The 22,097-nt window shown below is 40.3% G+C and overlaps 1 protein-coding gene across 28 annotated transcripts in view; it reads left to right on the plus strand.

The window, feature by feature from the left end:
- LOC105481485 (mono-ADP ribosylhydrolase 2) overlaps window positions 1-22,097 on the plus strand; it is a 2,105,812-nt gene that overhangs the window by 1,532,559 nt on the left and 551,156 nt on the right. For all 28 annotated transcript variants that reach the window (XM_071080856.1, XM_071080850.1, XM_071080851.1 and 25 more), the window contains one exon: window positions 19,624-19,697. In XM_071080856.1, coding sequence (XP_070936957.1) covers window positions 19,624-19,697 — 74 coding nt within the window. The remainder of the gene's footprint in view (window positions 1-19,623; window positions 19,698-22,097) is intronic.

The raw sequence follows: 22,097 nt of genomic DNA on the forward strand, positions 1-22,097 counted from the left end.
GGGAAAGGATTCAATGCCTGGTAGGTCTGACTCTAAAACCAGGGTTTCTCTTGAACCAGTTCTCATATCTCTTTGAATTCATCAAATTGGTATGCAGGATTTATTATGCAGAGAATATTTTTACCTTGGACAGATAGTCAGTAATTGAAGCCAGATTCCAAAGGTGGCGAAGACCTAGATAGGAATAAAAACCATCTTCAAATGTTATATATCCTCAGAGGGATTTCTGAAACATTGTGTGTTCACCAGCAGTATTAGTTCTCACTCAATGTATCAGTCATATTTTTCTGCATTACAAACAACCTCTAAAACCAAGTAGCTGACAGCAAATAGCATGTATTGTCTTGTTTACAAGACTGAGGGTTGGCTGTCATTTAACTGATCAAGACTGGGCTTGGCCTAACCAAGCTGGAGTCTCAGCTTCTGCTGGGCACAGGTCTTTTCCTTCTTTTTCATTTCAGGTACCTGTCTGAAAGGCCAGTAGTTATCTGGGACATTCTCTTTCCATACCAGCAAACACTTTTTAAAACTTCATATCTGCTCACATACCACTTACTAAAGCAAGTCAGATGGGCAACCTCAACATCGATGGGGCAGGGAAATGTGCTCCACCCAGGGTGGCAGGCTCTGCAAATTCAGATAGCAAAGATAAGCAAAGAATTGGGAACACTTATCTAATCCAGCACACTCAAAAAGTGATCTAAAAAAGGCATCACAAGAGTCTACTGGTGTTACTGCTCATGTCAAACTTGAAGCTATGTCCTCTGACTCAACACTGGAATTTTAGGAATGCCTCACTTGATATATTTTGGAATGTCTTTGAAAATGAGTTTTAGGATGATATCCTCCAGCATATTTTGATTACATCATATAATGTAATTTTAATCACAAAATCATATCAAATTATGTATTATTTTTAATCATAAGCTTAGTCCTTAAAATTGCTTTGATCTCTGTCTCAATCAGCAAAGGTGTGGCTGCCATTGTATATTCTATCCAAACCCATTGGACCACCCCTATTTAGGCTACCAGCAGATGAAGTCAGACAGAACTCAGAATAGAGTGTCACGGCCAAAGTCTCTCTTAGGATTCAAACATGAAAAGGAAAGATTCTCCATGCCAAATGTTCACCTTAGGGTAACTGGACACTGAGAAGTTTTACAGAGGAATTCCTGGAATTCTGAGGGCAGTTTACAAACTCACGCCTTCAGGGGGCTTGGCTATCACTGAAGAGCAAAAGTCAATAGTCAGGGGATTTGAGGGCTATCTTTCTTTCTTCTACTAAGATAATAAGGGTGAATGCTGCTGAGGCAGTGCTGACGTGTTTAGCATGCCTCCCTCTGGAGAATCATGCACCTGTCTGTGCCCGTGAGAGTATGAAAGCTCTTTGGAACAGAAGTGGTTTACATCCTGGGAGTCAGTAACAAAGCTAAGAGACCCTGTCTGGTGCTATGTCCCTGAAAGAGGTCCTGCAGTCTATCCTAGTCTAGGGATCCTAGGACAGAGGCCTTTGTCAAAACCCCAAGCCAAGGGGACCTCGCTGTCATTCTCATAGGTTGTGTTTTTAAGTTGACCAAGGTCATGTGCGTGGAGTGTCTAGACCAGCAGAGACTCCAGAGAGAAGCACAGAAGTTTGTGTCCTGCCCTCCAATAAGAGGGCTTATTCTCATAGGCCTCAGGTGCCGCACAATCACTGCAGGATGCTAGGCAGCCTCCTAGGACACAGGAGTAGCCAGGTATTTCTCATGTTCCCAAATGTGGCATGACACCTTTTTGAGCACCTATTTTGCTTTGAGCCTGAAGGTGGAAAGGAAAATAAGACAGACAGAGCTCTGTCTCATTGAGCTTAAATTCCAGTAGGGTGGACACACAATAACCAAGCAAACAAAACAGACATCATTTCAGGTAGTGGTAAGAGCAGCAAAAGACCCCTGCAATCCAAGGTGAGGAGTTTAGATTTTGCCCATAAGTGCAGAGGAAGCCACTAGGGGGCTCCTAGCGTGGATGTGACATGGTGTGCTTTATGTTTGGAAAGATCACCAGCTACCAGGACAACGCACCATTGAATGCCACCCGTTCAATAAGCAGAAACTGCATTTTCATCTCTCAGTAGATCCCAGTATAAGCCTTTTCTATTCAAATGTGATGTCCTCAATGAACTCCTTTGATTACCCCTGTAGGGAAAATGTTCTTTTGAAAAAGAATTTCTAAAAACCCTATTCCAGGTGATTCTATGAGATCTTTCATCTCCTTTCTCAGAAGACTTATCCAGGGGTAGCAGGAACAGCTTGCATAGAATAGAATTTGTTTCACGAGCCATTTCTCCAGTCATTATTATAATTCCTTAGGCAAAAGATGATTTCAAAAATACCCTCCGAAATAGACGCTGGAGCTCATAAGTTTGAGGAGCTGATGAAGCTTGCATAGATTGTAACCTTGTGTCCTATAAAAACGCAGTTCATTTATACCTGTTTTGCAGAGCAGAGGAAACAAAACTTGAAAGGAAAACTTCATGTTTCACAGTTTTTTAAGTAAATGAAAGAAGACCAACGTGTCTCAAGACCAACGCGAAATATGGTAGAATTTATGGAGTATCATTTGCTTTGGCACACATAATGTCAAGTGAAATGAAAGAATGGATGTGAAGAGATTAAGATGAGAAGAAGTACAGAATTTCCCTTCTCCCTTTTGATATTATGACTAATTCTAGAGGCCCTGCTAGGGACATCAGTGCTAAGTTGAATAAAATAAAGGAAGGGGTAAGACAGGACCATGGGGAAAGAAGCAATATCACAGAAGTTCTATAGTAAGCCAGTGGGCCACAAATTCACACGCTCCAGTCATGTCCAGAGTACCTAAATGTTCAAGTGTAATTGAACCATCAGAACTGCCAGCTTTTCTACATTCTCAAGAGATTCCTTGGGCCCCACCCACACTCTGCAATGAAGACATTAAATGGTAGAATGGGTGCTGTCACCTGAGAAAGAGGGTAGCACATCTGATCCCATGGGTCCTCTTGGAGTGGCTTATGCCAGAGGCCATATGTTTGGTGCTCTGAAACAGCTCCCTGCCCATAGGGGCCTCCAATCTGATTTTCTTTCTCTGGGGTTTGAAACCGTGTAACATCCAGACTGGAGTCTCTGACATAGAGGCTTTCTGGTATGTTCCATTCATTCTGAGGACCAACAACATGCCAGGTTCCAGGCCCCAGGCTAGGGTGTGGAGGGGGTGTGGGCTGGTATACTGGGTCCTGTCCCTTGCTTGAGTCCTCCATAAGCCACTTTTCCTCTTCTGTAAAATGGAAAAGATTATATACATTTTGAAGGGAATTTTCAAGGTTTGATTTATTTTATGTGGAAGCCAAAGGTGGTTTGGCTTCTAAGAATAGTCTAGGCTCCCACCTATGCCCACCACAGCATAGCATTACTTTATCTTCAAGCAGATGCGAGTCCAGACTGCCTTACTGGGTTATATTGAGTCTACTAAAGCTGCATGACAAAGTCACAGCATACTTTGCACACCTCTTGGCATTTCTTTCCTTCCTTCCTTCCTTCCTTCCTTCCTTCCTTCCTTCCTTCCTTCCTTGCTCCCCTTCCCTCCCTCTCTTTCTGTCTTTCTTTCCCTTCCTTCCTTCTCCTCTTTCTCTCTCTCTTTCTTTCCTTCTTTCTTTCTCCTTTCTTTCAACAGGGTTTCACTCTGTCACCCAGGCTGGAGTGCAGCCTCTAATTCCTAGTTTCAAGCAGTTCTCCCATCTCAGCCTCCTGAGTAGCTGGGACTGCAGGCATGTGCCTGGGTGATTTTTATTTTTTAATTTTGTAGAGATAAGATCTCTCTGTGTTGCCAAGGTTCATCTAGAAGTCCTTGGCTCAATTGATCCTCCTGCCAAAACATCCCCAAATGCTAAGATTACAGGAATGAACCACTGCACCTGGTCTTGGGAGTTTTCAATATAAATCCAAATTAATTATGTTGGGGTGATCAGACCCAACACCAGGTTGTGGGGGGCGATAAAGTCCGGCAGAGTCAAAGGAATGAGAAAAAGTTTGAGAGAGAAAGTGGGACCAGGGGGCCATCGTGAGTGTGGAGGCTGTGAAGGCCCCGAGCTCCCGAAGCCAAAGAAACAGGTGGTGAGGATGTGGGGGTTGAAACAGTGTATCAAGTGAATGAGAAACATATGGCTACTTGAGATAATGAGAGTGATGGAAGCAAGGAGCCAGCATGTCTAGCAGGTATGCAAGCCCTGCCTAAACTTCTGTCCCAACACTCAACTTTTCTCCCAACAAATTATTTTTTCCTCTTTCCCTCAATACAATAAAGTCCAATTACAGTCCATTACTGTTCATTTACAGAGCAACTCACCTTCCTTTTTCTTTTCTCTTCTACTTTCCATTGTATTCTTATGAAAATTAAATGAAATAACACAGATAAATGCTACTAAGTAGAGTGATTTATACATAATAATTGCTCAATAAATGCTAACAGCAGCAGCACTAGCAGCAGTTTATTAGTATTTCAAGATTGCTGTATTGTCTAGTGGGCCAGGTTTGGATGCCATTATGTGCCTGGACTAGATGACCTCTATACTCCCCAAAGTGAAATATTATGTTACCTTCGTGCTAACAGCCAGTGAGCTCCCCAACTCCTTCTCCCCAGTTAATTAGCTATTTTATAGAACATTTCTCTACAGTGCATGTGCTAGAGGTTACAACTAAAATACAGTGGAGAAAGGGTGATCACAAGATGAGACATGACACCTCATTGTCTCAGATTCATCAATTCATTTTGACTGCTGTCATGGTTTGACTACCCCCAAAAAGCAGATTTAAAGGCAGGGGTTTGTGTGTAAGTTGTTAATTTGGAGGTGACTTTTGGAAAGAGAGACAGACAAAGAAAGGAAGCAAATAAAGAATGCATTATCAAGGAATTTGCCACTTTGGGCAAGTGGAGTGTGAACTCACTGAGCAGCTCTGGGAAGCTATAAAGCACACACCTCAGCATTATCCCCTGAGGGGTGAGGGAGCTGAGGTATTAACCCAACAACTCTCAGTAATCATTGGTTGAAGAACATTTTAGGGGGGAGCTTGTTCCCTGGCCCTTTAGACCTGCCCTACATGTGGCAAAGTGAGCTCTGGCCACCAGAAGGAGCCCTCGGGTAAAAGGGGCTGGCACCAGAAGGAGCCCTCAGGTAAAAGGTTTAAGTCAAAGCAACTTGCAAGGAAATAGCACATGCCAAGAAGATACATGCGGTGCATCGTCAGCATCTGCTCTTGTTACCCAACTTATGAGTATGCCATGTTATGTGTATATACTCATATAACAAAGCCAGATCACAAAACATCTGCAACTCCACTCTCTTAACAACAGACTGTGGACCCCTCACCCTTGCCTACTAGGTGCCCCTTTATGCTCCTGGGTGAAGCCAGTGATACCTTTTTAGCATTCTGCTGCCATGCTCACTGCAGTAATAGGGGCCAGTGTCACTCTTATTACTTCACCTGTTTTATCTTTTGTGAAGCTCAGCCTTTAGCCAGAATGGTCTGAGTGGCTGGTCTAGCAATTGCTTAACAGTGAGGCTCCTTCAGCTCATTTCTCTCAAGTAATTTGATTTCATCGTGCTATCAGAATTGCTTTTATGGGTTGGAAGGAGGCCAAGGGGGAAGAGGTTGACAAAAGCTGTTTTGAGATTTAAAAAAAAAAACAAAAACAAAAAACAATGTATTGCCCAATACTTCCCATCACACCCTCCATCTATACCCTCCAGTCTCTCTTCCCCATCCATGGTAGGGTGTGCATGTGTGTGTTCCAGAGAAATTAAAATAACAACACACAATTAATCTCACATTTGTATTTCTTTTCACCCGAGCTTGAAAAGTATACTGTTTCGTTTCCTGTGATCCTCACAACAGAACTTGTGTGCTAAGATGGAAAAATATTATGACTGTGTTCTCTGAAATTATCAAGCAAAGTGTAATTTTGCATTGATAGTCGATGTTGACAATCCCCGTTCAACTGATGTCCATATATCGATCAGCCCAGTGATACATCCTTCTCACTCAGGACAATCATGGGTTTCTATCAATGCTGAAAGTCTCATGTTTGGTAACTTCACAATATTTTTATTTTGAGGGTGTGCATGTGAATAAAAATAACATGGCTCATGCTTTCCTCATTAAAGAGTTGGCAGGAATAGAGAGCTCAAAAGTGGATGTGAATTTCATGTACAGAGTTCAAGGGAGTTTGATTTTTTTAAACTACTGCTCCTAACTTCTGGATGTTCTGGATATTTATAACAATACAGTACCAATTTGGAGCTTTTAGTCAGTTGGAAGGCTGGTTAGTATAGCAACTACTTTCTAAATAATATGCAGTCTACACAGGGATTTATGATTTCATAAAATTGCTAGTATTTTATCACAGCTTTGGGCCCCGTGCTTGACTAGGCAGAGTGAGGGTATGGATGAAACCCCTTTGAGGTAAAAACCACCACAAAATACATTGTTCAGCTGAAAATAAAATGATTGAGTACATAAAGAATAGTTTTTAGATTTGTGAGTTTTTCCTGGACATTGGTCTCTAGAGCGCTGTCTTCTTACAACCTGCAAGAAAGGAAGTTAAAACTGAGGTGAGACCTGGCAATAGGTCTAGAAGGGGATGTTGAGGGAAGCCCTGGGCAGACTCCGAATGGTGCATGGGGTTAAGGTTTTAAAGCCTGGCTTAAATATACCAAATTATTATTATACCAAAATTATATTCAATTTTATTTTAATTTTTTGGGGGGTAATAAGAACCTCTTTGAAATTATTGATTTAAAGTATCACCATATGCCTCTCTATGATATGGTAATCTATAGCCCCAAATAGACTTTCTTTTTTTTTTTTTCTTTATTTTTTGGGGGAAGCTCATTAATTTTTTTTTTATTATTATACTTTAAGTTCTAGGGTACATGTGCACAACGTGCAGGTTTGTTACATATGTATACATGTGCCATGTTGGTGTGCTGCACCCATTAACTCATCATTTACATTAGGTGTATCTCCTAATGCTATCCCTCCCCTCTCCCCCACCACAATAGGACCTGGTGTGTGATGATCCCCTTTCTGTGTCCAAGTGATCTCATTGTTCAATTCCCACCTGTGAGTGAGAATATGCAGCATTTGGTTTTCTGTTCTTGTGATAGTTTGCTGAGAATGATGGTTTCCAGCGGCACCCATGTCCCTGCAAAGGACACGAACTCATCCTTTTTTATGGCTGCATAGTATTCCATGGTGTATATGTGCCACATTTTCTTAATCCAGTCTGTCACTGATGGACATTTGGGTTGATTGCAAGTCTTTGCTCTTGTGAATAGTGCCGCAATAAACATACATGTGCATGTGTCTTTATAGCAGCATGACTTATAATCCTTTGGGTATATCCTCAGTAGTGGGATGGCTGGGTCAAATGGTATTTCTAGTTCTAGATCCTTGAGGAATCGCCATACTGTTTTCCACAATGGCTGAACTAGTTTACAGTCCCACCAACAGTGTAAAAGTGTTCCTATTTTTCCACATCCTCTCCAGCACCTGTTGTTTCCTGATTTTTTAATGATTGCCATTCTAACTGGTGTGAGATGGTATCTCATTGTGGTTTTGATTTGCATTTCTCTAATGGCGAGTGATGATGAACATTTTTTCATGTGTCTGTTGGCTGTATGAATGTCTTCTTTTGAGAAGTGTTCATATCCTTTACCCACTTTTTGATGGGGTTTTTTTTTTTTTTTTCTTGTAAATTTGATTCAGTTCTTTATAGGTTCTGGATATTAGCCCTTTGTCAGATGAGTAGATTGCAGAAATTTTCTCCCATTCTGTAGGTTGCCTGTTCACTCTGATGGTAGTTTCTTTTGCTGTGCAGAAGCTCTTTAGTTTAATGAGATCCCATTTGTCAATTTTGGCTTTTGTTGTCATTGCTTTTGGTGTTTTAAACATGAAGTCCTTGCCCATGCCTCTGTCCTGAATGGTATTACCAAGGTTTTCTTCTAGGGTTTTTATGGTTTTAGGTCTAGTATTTAAGTCTCTAATCCATCTTGAATTAATTTTCATATAAGGAGTAAGGAAAGGATCTGTTTTCAGCTTTCTACTTATGGCTAGCCAATTTTCCCAGCACCATTTATTAAATAGGGAATCCTTCCCCATTTCTTGTTTTTGTCAGGTTTGTCAAAGATCAGATGGCTGTAGATGTGTGGTATTATTTCTGAGGGCTCTGTTCTGTTCCATTGGTCTATATGTCTGTTTTGGTACCAGTACCATGCTGTTTTGGTTACTGTAGCCTTGTAGTGTAGTTTGAAGTCAGGTCACGTGATGCCTCCAGCTTTGTTCTTTTGGCTTAGGATTGTCTTGGCAATGCAGAGTCTTTTTTGGTTCCATATGAACTTTAAAGCAGTTTTTTCCAATTCTGTGAAGAAAGTCATTGGTAGCTTAATGGGGATGGCATTGAATCTATAAATTACCTTGGGCAGTATGGCCATTTTCACAATATTGATTCTTCCTATCCATGAGCATGGTATGTTCTTCCATTTGTTTGTGTCCTCTTTTATTTCACTGAGCAGTGGTTTGTAGTTCTCCTTAAAGAGGTCCTTTACATCCCTTGTAAGTTGGATTCCTAGGTATTTTATTCTCTTTGAAGCTATTGGGAATGGGAGTTCATTCATGATTTGGCTCTCTGTTTGTCTGTTACTGGTGTATAAGAATGCTTGTGATTTTTGCACATTGATTTTGTATCCTGAGACTTTGCTGAAGTTGCTTATCAGCTTAAGGAGATTTTGGGCTGAGACGATGGGGTTTTCTAAATATACAATCATGTCATCTGCAAACAGGAACAATTTGACTTCTTTTCCTAACTGAATATCCTTAATTTCTTTCTCTTGCCTGATTGCCCTAGCCAGAACTTCCAACACTGTTGAATAGGAGTGGTGAGAGAGGGCATCCCTGTCTTGTGCCAGTTTTCAAAGGGAATTTTTCCAGTTTTTGCCCATTCCGTATGATATTAGCTGTGGGTTTGTCATAAATAGCTCTTATGATTTTGAGATACGTTCCATCAATACCGAATTTATTGAGCGTTTTCAGCATGAAGGGCTGTTGAATTTTGTCAAAGGCCTTTTCTGCATCTATTGAGATAATCATATGGTTTTGTCTTTGATTCTGTTTATATGCTGGATTACGTTTATTGATTTGCATATGTTGAACCAGCCTTGCATCCCAGGGATGAAGCCCACTTGATCATGGTGTATAAACTTTTTGATGTGCTCCTGGATTCTGTTTGCCAATATTTTATTGAGGATTTTTGCATTGGTGTTCATCAGGGATATTGGTCTAAAATTCTCTCTTTTTGTTGTGTCTCTGCCAGGCTTTGGTATCAGGATGATGTTGGCCTCGTAAAATGAGTTAGGGAGGATTCCCTCTTTTTCTATTGATTGGAATAGTTTCAGAAGGAATGGTACCACCTCCTCCTTGTACCTCTGGTAGAATTCAGCTGTTACTCCTTCTGATCCTGGACTTTTTTTGGTTGGTAGGCTATTAATTATTGCCTCAATTTCAGAGCCTGCTATTGGTCTATTCAGAGATTCAATTTCTTCCTGGTTTAGTCTTGGGAAAGTGTAAGTGTCCGGGAAATTATCCATTCTTCTACATTTTCTAGTTTATTTGCATAGAGGTGTTTATAGTATTCTCTGATGGTAGTTTGTATTTCTGTGGAGTTGGTGGTGATATCCCTTTTATCATTTCTTATTGCATCTATTTGATTCTTCTCTCTTTTTTTCTTTATGAGTCTTGCTAGCGGTCTATCAATTTTGTTGATCTTTTCAAAAAACCAGCTCCTGGATTCATTGATTTTTTGGAGGGTTTTTTGTGTCTCTATCTCCTTCAGTTCTGCCCTGATCTTAGTTATTTCTTGCCTTCTGCTAGCTTTTGCATGTGTTTGCTCTTGCTTCTCTAGTTCTTTTCATTGTGATGTTAGGGTGTCAATTTTAGATCTTTCCTGCTTTCTCTTGTGGGCATTTAGTGCTATAAATTTCCCTCTACACACTGCTTTAAATGTGTCCCAGAGATTCTGGTATGTTGTGTCTTTGTTCTCGTTGGCTTCAAAGACCATCTTTATTTCTGCCTTCATTTCGTTATGTACCCAGTAGTCTTTCAGGAGCAGGTTGTTCAGTTTCCATGTAGTTGAGCGGTTTTGATTGAGTTTCTTAATCCTGAGTTCTAGTTTGATTGCACTGTGATCTGAGAGACAGTTTGTTATAATTTCTGTTCTTTTACATTTGCTGAGGAGTGCTTTACTTCCAACTATGTGGTCAGTTTTGGAATAAGTGCAATGTGGTGCTGAGAAGAATGTATATTCTGTTGATTTGTGGTGGAGAGTTCTGTAGATGTCTATTAGGTCTGCTTGGTGCAGAGTTGAGTTCAATTCCTGGATATCCTTGTTAACTTTCTGTCTCGTCGATCTGTCTAATGTTGACAGTGGGGTGTTAAAGTTTCCCATTATTATTGTATGGGAGTCTAAGTCTCTTTGTAAGTCTCTAAGGACTTGCCTTATCAATCTGAGTGCTCCTGTATTGGGTGCATATATATTTAGGATAGTTAGCTCTTCCTGATGAATTGATCCCTTTACCATTATGTAATGGCCTTCTTTGTCTCTTTTGATCTTTGTTGGTTTAAAATCTGTTTTATCAAAGACTAGGATTGCAACCCCTGCTTTTTTTTGTTTTCCATTTGCTTGCTAGATCTTCCTCCATCCCTTTATTTTGAGCCTATATGTGTCTCTGCATGTGAGATGTGCCTCCTGAATACAACAAACTGATGGGTCTTGACTCTTTATCCAATTTGCCAGTCTGTATCTTTTAATTGGACCATTTAGTCCATTTACATTTAAGGTTAATATTGTTATGTGTGAACTTGATCCTGTCCTTATGATATTAGCTGGTTATTTTGCTCACTAGTTGATGCAGTTTCTTCCTAACATCGATTGACTTTACATTTTGACATGTTTTTGCAATGGCTGGTACCTGTTGTTCCTTTCCATGTTGAGTGCTTCCTTCAGGATCTCTTGTAGGGCAGGTCTGGTGGTAAAAAAAATCTCTCAGCATTTCCTTGTCTGTAAAGGACTTTATTTCTCCTTCACTTATGAAACATAGTTTGGCTGGATATGAAATTCTGGGTTGAAAATTCTTTCTTTAAGAATGTTGAATATTGGCCCCCACTCCGTTCTGACTTGGAGAGTCTCTGCTGAGAGATCTGCTGTTAGTCTGATGGGCTTCCCTTTGTGTGTAACCCGTCCTTTCTCTCTGGCTGCCCTTAACATTTTTTCCTTCATTTCAACTTTGGTGAATGTGACAATTATGTGTCTTGGAGTTGCTCTTCTTGAGGAATATATTTGTGGTGTTCTCTGTATTTCCTGAATTTGAATGTTGGCCTGCCTTACTAGGTTGGGGAAGTTCTCCTGGATGATATCCTGCAGAGTGCTTTCCAACTTGGTTCCATTTTCCCCATCACTTTCAGGCAATCCAATCAGACGTAGATTTGGTCTTTTCACATAATCCCATACTTCTTGGAGGCTTTGTTCATTTCTTTGTACTCTTTTTTCTCTACACTTCTCTTCTCACTTCATTTCATTCATTTGATCTTCAATCGCTGATACTCTTTCTTCCAGTTGATCGAGTCAGTTACTGAAGCTTGTGCATATGTCCTGTATGTAGTTCTTGTGTTATGGTTTTCATCTCTATCAGTTCTTTTAAGGTCTTCTCTGCATTGATTATTCTAGTTATCCATTCATCCATTCTTTTTTCAAGGTTTTTAGTTTCTTTGCACTGGTTAGGTAGTTCCTCCTTTAGCTCTGAGAAGTTTGATCGACTGAAGCCTTCTTCTCTCAACTTGTCAAAGTCATTCTCTGTCCAGCTTTGTTGCTGGCGATGAGCTGCGCTCCTTTGGAGGGGGAGATGCGCTCTGATTTTTTGAATTTCCAGCTTTTCTGCTCTGCTTTTTCCCCATCTTTGTGGTTTTATCTGCCTTTAGTCTTTGATGATGGTGACATACTGATGGAGTTTTGGTGTGAGTGTCCTTTCTGTTCGTTAGTTTTCCTTCTAACAGTCAGGACCCTCAGCTGTAGGTCTGTTGGAGTTTGCTGGAGGTCCACTCCAGACCCTGTTTGCCTGGGTATCAGCAACGGAGGCTGCAGAAGATAGAATATTGCTGAACAGTGAGTATTGATGTCTGATTCTTGCTCTGGAAGCTTCATCTCAGGAGTGTACCCTGCTATGTGAGGTATGAGGTGTCGGTCTGTACCTAGTGGGGTATGTCTCCCAGTTAGGCTACTCAGGGGCCAGGGACCCACTTGAACAGGCAGTCTGTCCATTTTCAGATCTCATCCTCCATGCTGGGAGATCCACTGCTCTCTTCAAAACTGTCAGAAAGGGGCATTTACCTCTGCCAGGTTTTCTGCTGCTTTTTGTTTAGCTATGCCCTGTCCCCAGAGGAGGAGTCTACAGAGGCAGGCCGGCCTCCTTGAGCTGTGGTGGACTACACCCAATTCGAGCTTCCTGGCGGCTTTGTTTACCTACTGAAGCCTCAGCAATGGCAGGTGCCCCTCCCCCGCCTCTCTGCCACCTTGCAGTTAGATCTCAGACTGCTGTGCTAGCAATGAGGGAGGCTCTGTGGGCGTGGGACCCTCTGGGCCAGGTGTGGGATATAATCTCCTGGTGTGCCCTTTGCTAAGACCCTTGGTAAAGCACAGTATTAGGGTGGGAGTTACCCGATTTTCCAGGTGTTGTGTGTCTCAGTTTCCTTTAGGTAGGAAAAGGAATTCCCTTCCCCCTTGCGCTTCCCAGGTAAGGCGATGCCTCACCCTGCTTCAGCTCTCGCTGATCAGGCTGCACACGCTGACCAGCACCAACTGTCCGACATGACCCAGTGAGATGAACCCGGTACCTCAGTTGAAAATGCAGAAATCACCCGTCTTCTGTGTCTCTCACGCTGGGAGCTGGAGGCTGTAGCTGTTCCTATTCAGCCATCTTTGGCACACCCACCCCCAAATAGACTTTCATTTTAAAGTTTAAAACAAAAGCTAATCTGTTGCTTCTGACTCGAAAAAGGACAGTTTTACTGGTAGAGTAAGTCATGTCTATCTTTATTTTAGCAGAATATGCTAGAATTCTAGTAAACATGATGAATTTTATATCAGGTGAACAAAATTAGTTTCTACATGGGAGCCTTTGGACAAAGTTAAAGATAATAGGGAAATATCAATAACAGTAAAAAATAAAAAGTAAATAGAGAGGAAAATTGTCCACAACAAAGTGAAAGCCAGATTCACTGTAGCTGTATTGGCTTCTGGGTTTTCAACAATTCCAACAAACGTACAGTTTAGAGGTGGGGTAGAATCTTCAATGAGTCTTTATTGCTGTATCCTTCTGTAGTGAAATTTGATGAAAAGAAATGTCAGCTTAATAACCAAGTGAAAGGAAAATGTCCACCTAATGAGTTATTTGATGTGCTATGGATGAAAACTACTGTAAATTCAACTTGTTGTTTCACTTCTGTGTCTTTTATTTAAATTGTCTTGATGGTCTGTTGACAGAATTTGTCTTTTCTTGGCTTAGGAACATCACTGCTTTGCAGTGAGAACACAGGCAAATCATAAAACTTGTCTCAGCTTCTAGTTATAAAAAGTATTGAATAGCCTAAAGCTATCTTTAATAGCTTGAAATGTGGTCAAGAGAATATAATTAGAAAGTACATCTCAACATGTTAAATAAATAAATCAGCAGAGATTATTAAAACACATTATTTTAAACTTTCATATACTTCTGGTGGGAGTGTTATTGGCACAGCTGCTTTGGAAAACTGGCAGAATCTCCCAGAATCAAGCATAACATGAGGTCCAGCAGTCCTTCCTCCTGGATATATACTCACCAGAAACATGCTTATGTCCACCAAGACACGTATGAGAATGTTCGTGGCACCTTTATTCATGTTAGTCTCATACTGGGAACAGTCTAGTTATTCATCAACACTAGACTGGATAAACAGATTGTGGAATATCCATACAATGGAACGCAACACTACAATGAAATGAGCTACTGTTATATGTAACGCCGTGGGTAAATCAGGCAGGCATAATTTTGAACAAAACATAGACAAAAAAGAACACACACTATATAATGTTATATATGTGAAGTGTAAAAACAGACAAAACTAACCTTTGATCATAGAAGTCAGAATAGTGGTTATTTTGAAGACTGGGCATTGACCCAGGACAAGGCAGCTTTCTGGGTAGTATTAGAAGTATCTTATACCTTGAGCTGCATAATGGGGTGTGTGTGTGTGTGTGTACAGTATGTAAAATATTTGTAAGCACTTTCAATACAAAGTAAATAAGAAAAAATCATTTATTTATTGTATAAGTCAACTTTCACATTTACAACAAAAGTTAATTTTATGAATCTATCCTAATGAGTAGGAAACTAAGCTTTGGAATTCCAGTAGAGGCACAGAATCTGTGCGCACCTGGATACACACACATGCAACTCCCTGCATGCCTGACCCTAAATTATTCATGGCTTGTTCAGCCTCATTGACCCTCATACTTGGAAGAGATTTCCCATGTCATCTAATTCAGTGATTCATCTGAAGCTTGTCTGTAGCCTCCCCTCTGGGTGGCCATTCTACTTTTGTGAACAAAAGTCCCCTGGTGACCAGAATATGTTGTGATGTTCTGAGGAAGTCCTTTCTCTCTTGGGAGTCCATCCCTAGGCTAAAATCTGTCTTTGTCCGTTCATTGGTCTTATTTGTAACCCCGGAGGTCTTGCAGTTAAGTGGGGAAAGAATTGTCTTGCTGTTTACCCTGAACATCATGCTTTATCTTGTATATCCATGTCCGACGAAAGCAGGCATACTTTCAGGGATATTCATCTTGATATTTTTCTCCCCCTTTAATTAATCACAATACATCTTCCTATCAGGAACTAGATTTTCTCATAAATCTCGATATTTTCCCCTAGGAATGAAAAGGGATATTCTGAATATAACTATCTGTTGAGTACCTTCTCAGCATCCCTTCCTCCTCCCCATACTCTAAGGTTAAACACTCCCTGTGCTCCCAGCAGTGAGCCTTTTCCTGTTGTCAATATGTACAAAGATCCACAAGTCTGTAATCCAGTCAGTCATTCAACACCTAGTTATTGATCATTCTGTATGTGCTGGCAATGTTTCAGGTATCCAGTGATAAGCAAAAACAGATGTGTTTTCCACCTGCCAGGGTTTTCACTCTATTAAGGTTATTAATCACATATTTACATAAGTAAATGTAGAACTGCAACTGTGATGGGTCTGTGAGGTAAAGGTACATGGTGTTATGAAAACACAACATAGGGCCGGGCGTGGTGGCTCAAGCCTGTAATCCCAGCACTTTGGGAGGCTGAGACAGGCGGATCACGAGGTCAGGAGATCGAGACCATCCTGGTTAACACGGTGAAACCCCGTCTCTACTAAAAAATACAAAAAACTAGCCGGGCGAGGTGGCGGGCGCCTGTAGTCCCAGCTACTCGGGAGGCTGAGGCAGGAGAATGGCGTGAACCCGGGAGGCGGAGCTTGCAGTGAGCTGAGATCCGGCCACTGCACTCCAGCCTGGGTGACAGAGAGAGACTCCGTCTCAAAAAAAAAAAAAAAAAAAAAAGAAAACACAACATAGGGAGTCATCAATGTCAGAGAAGCCTTTCCTGAAGAAGTGACCACTGAGCAGAGGACAAATAAAATGGAAATACACTAGGAAAAAGGGAGGATAAATGTCATTTCAGAAAGGGGAAAGAGCATGAGCAAGGCTTTATGACAGGAAGGCAAAATAAAAATACCACTTTCAAAGATCAGAAAGAAGGCCAGTGTCGTTGGAGTGGAGAAGACAAAGAGCAAAGCAACACAAGAGGAGACTAGAGAGACAAGAAAGGGCCAGCTTATGCATGGGAGAAATGTTGCCATTAACTTGGGGAGTGACTTGAAGCTAGAGTTGGCTTCAAATGCTTGTGAAAGAGTATTCCTTGGAAAGTAACTGAGCAAACAAACTAACAATGAGAAAGCAGGTTTTGAGAGAGCTCTGCTTAAATTAGTAACTTTGAATCGGGAATGCTGCATCAAGGTCCAGGGCACGATTCATGGAGGAGGTTGTTGTGGAAGACGAACGGGTCAATGGATTGGCTAGGCGCAGGGTGGGTCACTCTTGTGGATGTTGAAATCACACAGGGTTAGAGCAAACCTTGAGGTTAAGATGAAAATCGTAACTTAGTGCCAGATGCTTTGATGAATATGAGTGACCAGGAGGTCACAAATTATTGAGAACTGACCATAGTTGCCATGGTTCTATGACAACTTGTATAATTTCTCTGTGGGGAATTATGTCTTCTAAAGGTGAATGTTAATGCTGATGGTCATTGCAACTGTGTGTGGTTGCAGTATTTATTAGTTTTATATAGCCCTATAATTTTATGACTTAAATACTTATTCAACATACCTAAATTTGGAGAAGAATTTTATGAGATGAGAATAAATAAGAGAAAACTGAGACATAAATCTAGAAAGGCCCCGTGGGGTCATTGGAATGTGTAACACTAAGCTGAGGTGCCCGTGTTTATTCTGTGTTGGAGAGTCAACAAAGGCTGCCTCTGTTTTGTGTATGGTTGAGGTGTAATGCTAACTATGCTGTAGGAAGAATCACTTGAAAGTGGCTTGCAGGATAGATTGGAGAAGGGAAGGAAGACCAAAGCAGCACAGTTGTCAGCTACAGTTGTCTGGGTCAGGGCTGATCAGACCTTGAAAGAAATCAGTGGGAAAGGGAGGAAAAGAAGGCGAGGTGGAAAATAGTTCAGAGGGAAAATGCCTTTAGGACTTGGTTACCAGCAGGGAAGGCAGTCAAACATGGCGGTAACTAGGAGAGAGGTAAAGCCATAGACAGAAACCACAAAGCCAGGGGCGACATTTGTTTTGGGTAGGAGCATGTGTTGCATTTCTGGTGCTAAAGCATATCAAAGGGAAGTATCCAGGCGATTATAAATGTAGGTGTTAAATTCAGGGCAGAGATGGACAGAAAAGGCCTTCTATGGTTAATCCCCTAACAGCAAATGCCCATCCTGGCCTCCTTCTCCTTTTTTTTTTTTTTTTTTTTTTTTTTTTTGAGATAGAGTCTTGCTCTGTGCCCAGGCTGGAGTGCAGTGGTACAAACTCAGCTCACTGCAACCTCTGCCTCCCAAGTTCAAGCAATTCCCTGCCTCAGCCTCCCAAGTAGCTGGGATTACAGGTGCTCGCCACCACGTTCAGCTAATTTTTATATTTTTAGTAGAGATGGGGTTTCACCATCTTGGCCAAGCTGGTCTTGAACTCCTGACCTCATGATCCTCCCACCTCAGGCTTTCAATGGGCTGGAGTTACAGGCATGAGCCACCGCACCTGGCCACCTCCTTCCTTCTTTGCAGCTCACCCGTACTCTCATCCTGCTTTCCTCTCTACTTAATTTTTCCTAACCCTTCCCATTGATTCCTTGGGACTCACAGCTTATTTCTGAGGATAATGTCTCCTTGGTTCCCCATGTTACAGCTCTCTTCCTCAAATATTCTATTATTTCCTGCAAACCTCACACTTCTTTCTTGCTTAGTCCTCTTTATCTGTGTCCACATACCCCTAATACACTTGTTATGCTGCATTTTGTTTGCCTCTTTACTTGTCTATTTCCTCCCCTAGACTTTGGGCTTTTAGAGGACAGGGACTCAATAAAAGTATGACATAGCTACTTTTGTGGGGTTCAGTAATACTTTTTAACTTTAAAGAAAATTTAAAGGTTTTACATTTTGATGCCTTCATTTAAAGAAAACGAATAGGATTAAACAATTCATAACAAATGCACAATCCCAAATGTGATAGACATTACAAAGGTTCAAGAACTTATGCACATTTTCTATATCACAGCCATTGCCTCTAAGAAAAATGAAGCTTGGCTCTGATTTGTTTTGTCCCCTTTCGTAATGCACTCTCTAGCAAAGCCTGTAGAAACCTAATCAGCAAAGCAACACATATTCTTGGAAATGGGGACAATATCTGTCCTTTACCTGTCCTCTCACTCATTTTTTTCTGAAGACCTACTGAGACCTGAACTATCAGTCTGAACTACTGGAATACATATTTGCCCTCCAATAAAACTGGGTCTTTTAAGTCTTGGCCCTCTCCATTTCTGCAACATCTCTGTCTTTCTGCATCTGTATGGACAATATCCCAGAGGACTCTGGACAAGAAAATATCTTCATAGACAAGCCATATAAAGAAAAAAAGAGGGCTGAGTTTAGGATGCTGGGAATGGCACACATTTAATGAATGTTGCTAGAAAGAAGCCAGGAAAGAATTGGTCAAACAGGAAGAAGAAGACGTGGAAGAAGACAGGGTTGAAAAATTCAGGAGGAGAAGCCACACACTCATAAAGACAGAAGTAGATTGATGGTTACCAGGGGCTTTGGGTGACAGATTGGGGAGTGACCATTAATGGGTGCAGAGTTTTGTTATGGGATGATAAAAATATTCTGGAATTAGTGATGATGGCAAGACTTTACAAACATGGTACAAACCACTGAATTGTAAACTTTCAAACAATAAGTAAGAAAGTTAAAAAAATTAAAATATGTGAGAGGAGAATAAAACATAAAAAACTAGACAAACACATCGAACAGTAAACACATCTAACAATTTAGCTTGAAGATAAATTGAAAGGTGATGGGATTCGGTGATTAGGAAGCCAGTGGTGAGCTCAAAGAGAGTAGTTTCAGTAGCATAGTTACTCCTATCTCTTCTTCTTCCTGCTCCATAAGTATATAAATTGATAGGATTATTCCTTCACATACCATCACTATTGGCTGAATGTTTGATAGTTCTGTGGGTCCAGGAATATGTTTGGTTTAGATCAGCTAAGGTGACATTCTGAATGTGTTTTGGAGACTCTGAGCATGTACGCTCCTGCCCCCTGGGACAAAGCATAAGACTGTCATTCTTGCTTCCCTTCTAAAACCAAACCTGTACAACAAGACCTGATTAGCTCATGCTGTCTCAATTACAAGCATCACCTCTGATGGCCCCAAGTGAAACAGGAAATACCCTCTTTGAATTCTGACAGTAGGTTTCTGTGGTATGGTCCATTGGTGGAGTGCTGCTGGCCTTGTGATGGGCAGAACTGACCCTGGGCTAACTATATGTTTTCTCTGAGACACATGTACTTTTTGTTTTAAGCTGAGGATAATAAACTTTAATCTGACCACTTCTTACAAGAAAACAATACGAAAGTACATCGTAATCTATTAAGCATATATAAATATGTTTTTAATTGACATTGTTATAAGATTAGAGACACAATTAAATTACTTTTAAACTCTGTACTGGTGTAGGACCAGCCGCCTTAATGCCTGTGTGTAGGATCACAGGCTTTATATCCATGTACATCTTACTGAGGCCTGTACTTATTGACTGAATTGAATATTGCTTAAATGAGAAAACTCCAGTGTCGTAGCGTGATTAACCTCTCTATTGCCTTCATCTTTCGTTGTTCATTTGTTTTTTTCTGCTCTTCATCTAGGCTTTCCGAATGAGCCTGCTGCAGTCATTGCCCTCAGCACCATTAAGGAATGGCTTGCCAAGAATCACCATGAGGTAGGAGGAACGGCATAATCAGTGAACATTCAGGATAATGTAATCTGATGCTCAGTTCCCCCCAAAGAAGCACATAAATGTTATAAATATCAACTAAACCTAGTCAATGAGCCAAACCTAGCTGACCATTCGTCACTTGGGTTACATGAGGGTTACATTAAATATTTTTCTGTAATTGATGGAATGCAGTAACTCTATTGATCTATTTGGTGAATTGAGCAGATTCATTTAGCCATCTAATTTTTTTTCCATCTGTGGATAGTATGGGTTATATGTGTGAAAAAGAGAACAGGATGGATTTCGTTAAGAATAACGAGTTTTCCTGTGCTATTTTCCTTAGAGCCAAGTTATCTTTGTTGACTTGAGGTTCCCGGTGTACAGTAATTGTTTGGTGTCTGTGTTATTTGGATTTATAACTAATCACTTCCCTAAAGTCACGTCTGAGTGTGAGATTGAAGTGGGCTTGTGTAATTGATCACAAAATCGTTATGAGCAGTATTTCTTATGAAACTAAATGCCTTCATCAGAGTATTCATCATGTCTCCTATTCTGCTTACTTAATAAGATCTTTGCAATATGTTTAGTGATGAACGGGGGAATTACTCAAGTAAACAAAGCAACAAAATAACTAGAGACCATGGAGCTTTAAATTTCAGAGATTTGTTGATTTACATATTGTAACAGCTAGGAGGTTTCAGACAATGCACAATCTTACGCATTTTTCTTCTGATTTTGTTTTTCTCCTCAGTTCCATAAGGGCTATAAAAATTGTGTTTCATTTTATGGTGGACCATGAATTTAGCTTTTTTCCTTGGGTAGGAGATGAATTATTTGGAAATAATTAGATATGGAAACAGGTGATGGGATTTTCAAATGAAAGAGCACTTAGTACTTTTGTGTATTTGAAGAAACAGCAGTGTCATTTTCTAATTATTGTAATTTCAGCATTTCTTGACCACATGGCCAAACCTATCCATTTTGCTGCTTGCCCTTCATTTTCCTCTTACTTTGAAATGTATAAATGTGGCGACTTCAATTTAAAGGATATCTCAAATTACCTCAAAGAAGCAGAAGAAAAACAAATAGCTAAAATATCCAGCTTACAAAACATGTCTTTGACATGTGTTATTTTCTTTTCACAAGAACCTTATGAAATGTCTAGGGTAGGTATATGTTATCTTCATCCGCATTCTCCCTCAAAAGGTTAAATGACATACTCAAGATTGGAAAGTCACAGAACCAAGAGACTGACCCAGTTCTCATAACTCACTGGACATTCCTTACTGGAATGCCATGGAGGCCAGAAAGAGAAACTCAGTTCCTTTAAAAGCCAGTTATCTTCAATATATCGCTTGGTCATAGTAAATGTTCCACACCTGGATTAACTGCTTTGCAGAAGTGTTGCATGAGTGAAAGTTGATAACCGAGCAAGTGTATCAGTGCATATCCATCATTTCTACTAGAATAGTAATCCAAGGATATGCCCCACTGGAGGAAGTTTTCATGCGTCATCTTGGCATGTGATGGACAAATGCATAAACTCATATCATTGAGGATGTGGTGATGAAGAATAAATATGTTGGTCACACGTACAGCTCATCGACAAATTCTACTCATTGATTCTCTCTAGCTAAATTATACAGAAAGTTATTTTCCATAGAAATTTTCTAATCTAGTGTTTTCTGCTTAATTCACTTGCCTACCCTGTCTTTGAGTCTATTCTTTTGCTTTCAGATCCTTTTATTTTTCTGCTAATTTCTTGGGTCCATTGTAGAAAATATAGATAATTTGGACTGAGAAACTCAGTTATTACTATTGCAACTTTAAACATATCCTGCGCTGATTCCCTTTTTAAAAAGACCTTGAGTTTCAATATGCTAATTTAAGCAAGTCAATTTGAGCACATCAGGTTTTTCTAAATAAATGAATTCTAATTGGTAGGTCATAGATAAAAGCTAAATAAATTGATTAGCAGTATTTTGATTTATTTTTTGCTCTGTTAAAACAAACAAACAGACTAGGTTAAGGACTTATAAAAGAGTATTGCTTCTAATTGTTTTGTCTTCATTGCAGTATTATTTTGATGTTCTGATTGTTTAAGCTACTTATTCATCAGTTCACTCATTTGATAAATATTTATTGAATCCCCCTAAGCACCAGATACTTTTTTATATTCCAGGGACAGAGCACTGAAAAACAAAATCCTTGCTTTGTCATATTGGTAGTCTAGAAAAAAAAATTATGTTTGCTTAACATAAATTAAGCAAATACAAAATAAAGAAACAGGAAAGTTCAAAGAGTGCTTTACAAAATAAAACAGGGCAATTGGAGAATGTGTTTTTAGGTAGAGATTATGCTGAGGACATAATCTTGGAATACAAATTTGTACAATGGGAAGGA

This window comes from Macaca nemestrina, chromosome 15, assembly GCF_043159975.1.
Source record: "Macaca nemestrina isolate mMacNem1 chromosome 15, mMacNem.hap1, whole genome shotgun sequence".
NCBI classification, from domain to species: domain Eukaryota; kingdom Metazoa; phylum Chordata; class Mammalia; order Primates; family Cercopithecidae; genus Macaca; species Macaca nemestrina.